The sequence below is a fragment of the Epinephelus fuscoguttatus genome, linkage group LG8, assembly GCF_011397635.1.
Source record: "Epinephelus fuscoguttatus linkage group LG8, E.fuscoguttatus.final_Chr_v1".
NCBI lineage: Eukaryota > Metazoa > Chordata > Actinopteri > Perciformes > Serranidae > Epinephelus > Epinephelus fuscoguttatus.
The window spans coordinates 46,781,680-46,790,034 of NC_064759.1; the positions used below are offsets into that span (position 1 = coordinate 46,781,680).

The window sequence follows — 8,355 nt, forward strand, 5'->3', positions numbered from 1 at the left end:
TGGGCGTGGCCTATATCACGAGTTTCAGCACAATTCACTGAACGCGTGGATATAAGGTTTTTGAATGTGCGACAAAGTATATGGGAGTTATGGCCCAAAACGCACTTTCCTTGATTATAGCGCCACCTAGTGGTGGAAATTCAGGACGACAATAGATTTTAAAATTTTTCGCCAGACCTAACGCGTGTGCCATATTCGATGAGTTTTTGAATTTGGGAAAGGGGCCAAATTGGGGATCATATTGGCAGAAGAATAATAATAAGAACTAAAGCTGCAAGCAGCGATGAACGGGCCCTCGCACCTTCACGGAACTTGGGGGGGCTGGCAGGATGCCTTCTGATGCATCAGTTCATTTCTGTCAAAGTTAGATACCGCATGCAGGAGTGACTCTGCATATCCTTCATACAGTGCTGGAATAACATATGTCACATTTTGTATCATTTCGTCTTTCCACTAGGGGGAGTTGGAGAGCGCACTAATTATACATCATGTTTTTGTACATCAAATATATACCACAGCATGTAGCTTTCAGATAAATCGAAAGATAAGTGTTTGATGAGACCTACTTCCTGTCGCCACTAGATGGCGCTATGGATATCAGGCAATATGGTAATGAAAATGTGTTCAGGGCAGGACTAATATGAATCATGTGAAGTTTGGTGGAGACAGGACCATTTATGCCAAAGCTACAGCAATTTCGTTTTTCATGGCGAGACCTCAAGATTCAACGCTCAGCAGCGGGTGTGCCATTCAACATTGGACAAATCCTGTGATAACTTTTGGTCACAACGTAGTCACGCTTACATACACCAGGTTTGGAGCCAATCTGATTAATTCTGTAGGACAAGGTCGTTAATTTACAAGCCCTGGAAATGGGCAATAATGCACAAAAGTGGCACAAGTAAATTCAAAATGGCGGACTTCCTGTTGGGTTTGGAGCATGGCTCCAAGAGGCTTTTTTGTACGTAATAGAGTGTTACAGGTGCCTACCAAGTTTCATACATACAGGTCAAACCAGCTTTGGGGGCTGCTTAATTGAAATATTCTAGGGGGCACTGTTGAGCCATCTTGGTGCATCAAAGCACAAAAATCACATCAGACAACAGGACTTGTGACCTGTGATGTGTATGCCACATTTGGTGAGTTTTCAAGCATCCCTTGTCCCTTCAAAACAACATCGTGTTTGATGGCAAACAAGGTGGCGTGACGGTGACAGCGTTTCATGAAAACTCAAAAGCTTCATTTTTAAGCATCATCAAGGTCTAAGGACTTAGACCAGCAAGTTTGAGGTGGGTCTGATTAACCTGCTAGAAGCGGGACATCAAAGAATGTAGAAAGTAGCGTTCTGTTGCCAGAAGATGGCGCTATGGCGGTGATTCAAAATTCCTCTGTAGATGTGTTCAGGGCTGGACTGTCATCATATGTGTGAAGTTTTGGCAAGATATTCCCACGTGGAGTCAAGTTACAGCAACGTTTATCATCACAGCGAAACATCAAAGTTCGCCGCCAGGCCGTGGCCACGCCCTTCGACGAAAACTCACAGTTTCCACAATAAAGCATCATCAACGCCTTATGACTTTTTTCACTAAGTTTGAGGTGGATCTGGTCAATTCTGTAGGAGATGTACATTAAAGTCTAAAACAGTAGGGGGCGCTATGTTTAGCTCCAATTATTGACATGTAGATGTGTTCAGGGTGGGACTGTCATCAATCCTGTGAAGTTTGGGCAAGATTGGACCATGTATGCTGGAGTTATAAACTACTTCCGGTTTAGTGGCAAGACCCCTAACTTTGACGCCATCCCACGGTCACACGCATTGACGAAAACTCAAGCTTTTGATAACTTTTCATCTTCAAGGTCTTGGGATGGGACAGACCATGGTTTGAAGTCGATCGGATGAAATTTCTAGGACTAGTTCGTTCATTTATGACCCCTGGAAGTGGTCAAAAATGCACCAAAATTGCACAGTAAATTCAAAATGGCTGACTTCCTGTTGGGTTTAGAGCATGCCTCTAAGAGGCTTTTTTGTACATCTCTGAGCGTTACATAAGCCTGCCGAGTTTCATACATGTAGGTTAAACTAGTTTCAGGGGCTGTTTCCTCAAACTTGTGTAGCGGGCGCTACTGAGCCATTTTTTGGAACCCGCGCACAAGACCCTTAAAATATCAAATTTTTCACCAGTTCTGAGATGTGTGCAAAGTTTCATGAGTTTTCGGGTATGTTAAGCCTCCCAAAAAGGCAATTTATTTGGAGGAATAATAATAATAATAATAATAATAATAATAATAATAATAATAAATCCTTGCATTTCAATAGGATACTCGCACCGCTAGGTGCTCGGGCCCTAAGAATAAAAAATCCTTGCATTTCAATAGGGTCCTCGCACCGCTAGGTGCTCGGGCCCTAATAATTAAATCTGCAAGCAGCGATGAACGGGCCCTCACAGTCCATGCGCGTCGGGGCATGCTGCCGCCTGGGGGCGTGCACCTAGATGTCTTGTCAGCTGTGATAAATAAAAAAAATAAAAGTAATCTCTTACTTACATTTCCAGTATACAGGTAGGCACCCAACCCACGTATGTATTTTGCCAAAAAGTAGAAGCGGAATACATGCCCAATAGTTCAAGGTCTTCTGACTCTTTAAAAGTTGACATGGTGTCTCTGGCTCAAAGTACGAGGGACAAGAAGAGGTTGAAAGTCGATGAGTTTTGAAGAGGATTTGAAGATTTTCCAATTTACTTCCATTCACACTAATTAAACTGCCACCAGAGCGCCACCTATTGGCGAAATTTTGCACAAACCCTCATCAGGCCATGGAACACAATTAGCGAAAGTGTTGTGGTAATCCGACTGTATTTGCTCAAGATATGAGATTGATTGTTTTGAAAACAATGTGCAGGAATTTGTTGTTTTATATTTTGGGCGTTTTTTGGACGATCAGAATTCTTTTACTAACTTTTTGTCAGGAGGGTTAAGAAATGCTACATGCAACGTTTGGTGCAAATCGGTCAAATTGCCTAGGAGGAGTTTGAAAAAGTATGTTTTTCATTTGTTGCGATTTAGCGAATGGAAAGTTACTGTGAAGGTGGGCGTGGCTTACACCACACAATTCAGCTGAATTCAGGGAACACTGAGATACAAAGGTTCAAAACCTGCGACATGTTATGTGGGAGCTGTGGGCCAAAAACGGTTTTGCATTGAAAATTGTGCCACCTGCTGGTCATTTTTGGTGTGTGAGTTACAGGGGCCAGTCTATACCACCCCTATCAATTTTATCTCCATGAGTGTTATGGTGTTGGCACAGTGCCAAATATTAAATTGGACAGCCACCAGAGCACCACCTAGTGGCACGCATCACTGAAGCAGTTACGTGCAAACTCAGAGTAAGTTAACCCTGACGTGGTGTGACGTTTCATCTTTGTACTCCAAGAAAACCCCTATGGGGAGGGGTTTTTGAAAATTTCAAGGGAGACTATAGAGGCATTTTGTCCCCCCCATGGGCGACGCCCCTATCAGATGTAAGAGCTTGCCATTCTTGACCTGTGTATCAATTTCGTGAGGATATGAGGTCGCTGAAGCCATCAAAAAGCCAACTGATTTGGTGGGCGGGCGTCTTAGCAAATCACACCCCTTGACATAGAGAAAAGCTTTTAATAACTTTTGATCAGCATGGTCTCAGGGGCTGAGGCTGCCGAGTAACCGGGTGCTGCAGGGAGATCCAGAGCAGGCATGGATTGGTGGTGTAAATGTGGGGCTTACTGGCTACTTTATTAGGTACACCTGTGCAATCTAATACAATCCAATACAACAGCTCTGCCACACATTGTACATTTAAAAAGTTTTTATATTTTTAGCTTTTGTCAGAAAGGTGATTATTCTACTTTATTATTGAAGTTGTAGTGGGTGGTGTTGGTTTACCGGACTGCAAGATGGTTACAGAAAAAATATCAGTGCCAGAGGCGGTCCTGGCTAGTTTTACGCCCTGGGTGAACCATCCCTCGGCGCCCCCCACAACCCCCACCTCTCCCCACCCCCCACGGTAAGATACCAGTGAAAGTATCACGGTTCTGAGTAGTATCACAAAACCACGGCAAGAATGAGGCAGACGTGCCTTTTGTCATTTATAAAAAGATAAATCACTTTTCTATAATACATCAGTGATATTTCAATGGAATAAATTACTTATTGACTTATTCATACTTCAAAAACAGCATTAATAAGTGATTAACCCTATGGGCCCTAGGCGTTTTTGGGGTATTTTTACTGTCTTTACTTTTAAGCTCATATCACAGTCATTATAAAGGCTACATACACATGCTATATCTTGTTGTTTTCAGGACAATGTGGGCTATCCAGATTTGCCATCATTTCATGTCCTTCTATGTGCCTGTATTGCATATAAATTTTTATATCAATGAACAAAACAAATCCGTGTTACTAAATTCTTACATTTTTACATGTATCTCAGCATAGCAAGTTCAAACATGACATATTCTGCCATATCTGAAGAGGGGAGACTCTCTGGAATCTGGCAATATAAGAACCATGATGGTGGGACATTCTGTCACTTCACAGCTGTCCAAAACATGTGGTTTGTGCCAGGCCGACATGATTGCCAGTATTTTTTCATTATTGCAAGAAATTCCATTGGCTCATTCACAAGTCAAAAATGTGTTTTCTCTGAAAGAAACATGCAATATTTACATCTAAGATAATAGAAAAATAGTCAACCAAGTGCAATGATGTCCTCCAAGATAATGTTTGCCAGTTTCTTTGCAGTTAAAAAAAATTGGGCATTGGGGGGGCACATGTCCCCCTCAATGTATATGGTGACTATGGCCCTGTCAGGCATGCATAATTAGGCTACAGATGTCTGGGTGCGCAAAGGTGAAGTGGCTGTCCTTGTCATACAAAGTTTGATGGAGTGTCAACTGGACAATATGGAGATATTTGCATCTTGAAAGCTGGACTACAAATGTGGATAGACAGGGAGAAACACACACAAGCCTAAGACGTGGTAAGATACGATATTCCTCACTATATGAAGTGACTGATAACAAGATCTGTATAATGGATTGTAAAGAAAATCGTCAGGTTTTTATTTTGTAGACAATTAATCTGTATTTATAGCATGACAGGATGACAGTACAGTGATGTGTGTGGTATCACTGGAAAGCTCTGCTTTCATGTGATATGCGTGGCATTTCTGTGCAAGCCTGCATTCGCGAGTAATCCATCCAAGAGTAATGTGTGTGCAAAGCTGTATGAAAGCTCTGTTATACATCATTTTAGTGTAAATTTATCATTTTTTTTCGTTGTGAAAACATTGGACTACCGACAAGTGCTTGGCCTTGTCGGAAAGCTACAATTCCGCTGTTTCATGTGATATGCGTGGCTTCTCGCTATGACGCATGGTCGCGGAGAAAATCAATAGAGAAGAACCATAGACTGTATAAAATAATGGACGTAGTCGCCGTGACGTCATCCGTCCGTTTCTGAAGAGTGGATTTGAAGCTCAAAATACTCCGCTCTGGACGTCGCCATCTTGGCAGTGCCTGACTCCGCCCAACTCCCGGACAATCAAAAATGGGCAAAGAGGTGGGCCAAAGGAAGCCTGGCTGCCTAAACACGCCCACCTCGCTCGGCGCTGCTAAGTTAGCTAAGGCTAACAAGCTAGGCTAAGAAGCTACGAGGCTAAGAAGCTACGCTACTTTGGCTAGCCCTGTGGTGTTGGCTGCTCCCTTGGTGCCAGCTCCCTCACGAAACTTGAGGTAAGTTGAGTTTAGCTGAAACTAACGTTATACAACAAACTTTGAAACAATGATTCAGCTGTTATCTTAAAAAAAAAAAAACCGCTTCAACTTTTTTTAAATATATAACGCTAATAATTTATTACACTCATTTTACTTTCATATACACAGCGTGGATCATTGGTGACAGCTATGTCCGGCGTGGTGTCCAGAGAGCTGCAGAGACCTTGGGAAGCACCCTCAGCATGCCGGGCGTCCGTGTCTACTGGTTTGGCTGACTGCAGTGGGGAGGCCTTCTCTCCTTCTTTTCGCACTCCCTGCGAGGAAGAGCAGCACCAGATGTCCTCATCTTCCACTGTGGCGGCAATGACATGGGGAAGGTCAGCAGTGTCAAGCTGGTGAGCATGATGAAGGAGGACCTGCACCAGCTTCACCTCCAGCATCCTGGCATTAAGATAATATTTTCTTCATTGGCCCAAAGGTGCAGGTGGGAGGCTGGTGGCAATCCAGCAAAGATTGATAAGGCCAGGAAATGTGTGTTATGGCTACATTTGTTCATAGTTTAAATGGTGCCATAATTGAGCACCCTCACATCAGACACATTCATCTCACACCTAGGAGAAATTATATGTTTTTAAGTAAATTAGTTAATTGTCTTAAAGACCACCTCCAAACGCAGTGAACTGCTTACAGTTGGCAGTGTTACTGCTTTTGAATTTGGCCTTTAGGACACATTTTGTTAGGCCTGATCATAGCCCAGGCTGTCATGGCTAATAGACCCCTTCACGGCCAACGTCATCAAATAGTTGCGCGCGCACTTTGGCAACGGAAGTGGTGTTGTTCCCCAGCGTTCCCCAGCCGTTCTGACCGACACAGACGAGATAGCAAGCATTTAAAAGTGGATAAAAACTGTTTCCAGCATCAAAATGTCTGGTTGTTGCGTGTACGGTTGTCAGAATCGATATTCCACCGGCGGACTAAAGTTTTACAGGATTCCGACAGGATCACGACCGTTTCAGAGCAACCGGCGGCGTCTGTGGCTGCAAGCGATTAAACGTGTTGACTGGAATGAGGACATAATCAAAAATGCTCGCGTCTGCAGCGCCCACTTTGTATCAGGTAAGGTTATCTATCTACTCTTTGATTCTACTGGAAAGCCTGGTTTACATTAGTGATTGTCTGTACGATGTAGAATAATAATCAAATGCAGCTAAACTTTGATGACTAGCTGGCGTTAGATTTGACTAGTAAACAAACGTGTGTGTGTGTTTTATTTGCAGGTGAGGCATCACTGGACTCTAGTAGTCCTGATTTTGTGCCTTCTGTGTTTGTGTACACAAAACAAAGCCAGAACCCCGAGGCAAAGATGGACAGGTAAGAGTAATTAGAGTTGCCCCCCTCTCAGTCGTTTTTAGTTTGTTTTCCTCTCTTGCATAAGCTTTTGTGCCTACAGCTGCTGTTTTGTGATATGGATTAGTCTAACTGTAAATTTCTGCTGTTTTTACTGTAGGTACCATAGGAAAAGGAGGAGAGATGACAGACCTAACACTGCAGTAAATCAACCTGCTCATTCTGAAACTCCAGAACAAGAATGCAGTATGGATCATTGTCCTGGTATGAATATATTTAATCTTACAGTTAACTGACCTATTGTCAGGGTTCCCACCGTCATGAAATTCCAGGAGAAGTTATTAAATTAGAACAGTTTTCCAGGCCTTGAAGTGGTTTTGGAATTAACAATGTTTATGAAAAGTTTTTAATACACACTGTTTTGGGGTATTGTTTCTCCCTCGCTTCACCTCCTCCTCTTCTTATTCTTCCCCTCTTTCCTGTTCTCCTACTCTCCTTGTAATCATACTACAATATAGGCCTACCTATTTTAAAGTACTTAAATAAAGTTATGGGAATGGGGCAAAGTATAATGGAAACATCATGGAAAAGTTTTGAAAATTCATTGGTAAAAATGTTAGAGAACCCTGGATTGTGAACTTGTCTGCATTGGTTGCAGCACATGCTAATTTTTCACTTTTCTATATTAAAGCTGAGGAGGATATCCCAGTTCCAAGGAGAGAGTACGATGATCTGAACCTGAGACACAGTCAACTTCAGGAGGAGTATGTCAACCTGCGACAGGAGTTTGACACACTACGAGCTGAAAATGTAAAGCTGAAAGAGGAGCTGCAAAAATCTACATTTTCCTATACCACTGTTAAGTGCAACATTGGACAATTGATTTTTCACAGGACTGACCTCCGTGATCTTTGAGTGGCTGCTTACAAAAATAACGTGCAGCGTACAAAGAATTAGCCAAAAACTTACAGTAGAGGACCACCTATTGGTTATATTGATGAAATTAAGGTTGGGCCTAAGTAATACTGACTTGGCATATAGATTTAAGGTATCAAAAACCACCGTATCAAATATTTTGCGGAGCTGGGTCCCTGCTATGGCCGTGGTCCTCAAGCCACTCATTCAATGGCCAAGTAAGGGGGCAATACTTAAAAATATGCCAAAAATATTCAAGCGCAACTTTAAAAGATGCCGGTGCATAATAGATTGCACTGAAATTTTCATAGCTAGACCCAGTAATCTGACTGCCAGGGCC

The 8,355-nt window shown here is 42.6% G+C and overlaps 1 protein-coding gene across 1 annotated transcript; it reads left to right on the forward strand.

The window, feature by feature from the left end:
• The first annotated feature begins 5,288 nt into the window (after positions 1-5,288).
• On the forward strand, positions 5,289-8,015 carry LOC125892579 (uncharacterized). Its single transcript, XM_049582586.1, has 5 exons — positions 5,289-5,771; positions 5,922-6,869; positions 7,031-7,124; positions 7,261-7,364; positions 7,792-8,015. The coding sequence occupies exons 2-5, from the start codon at positions 6,677-6,679 to the stop codon at positions 8,013-8,015; spliced, it is 615 nt and encodes a 204-aa protein (XP_049438543.1). The 5' UTR covers positions 5,289-5,771; positions 5,922-6,676.
• Positions 8,016-8,355: the final 340 nt, after the last annotated feature.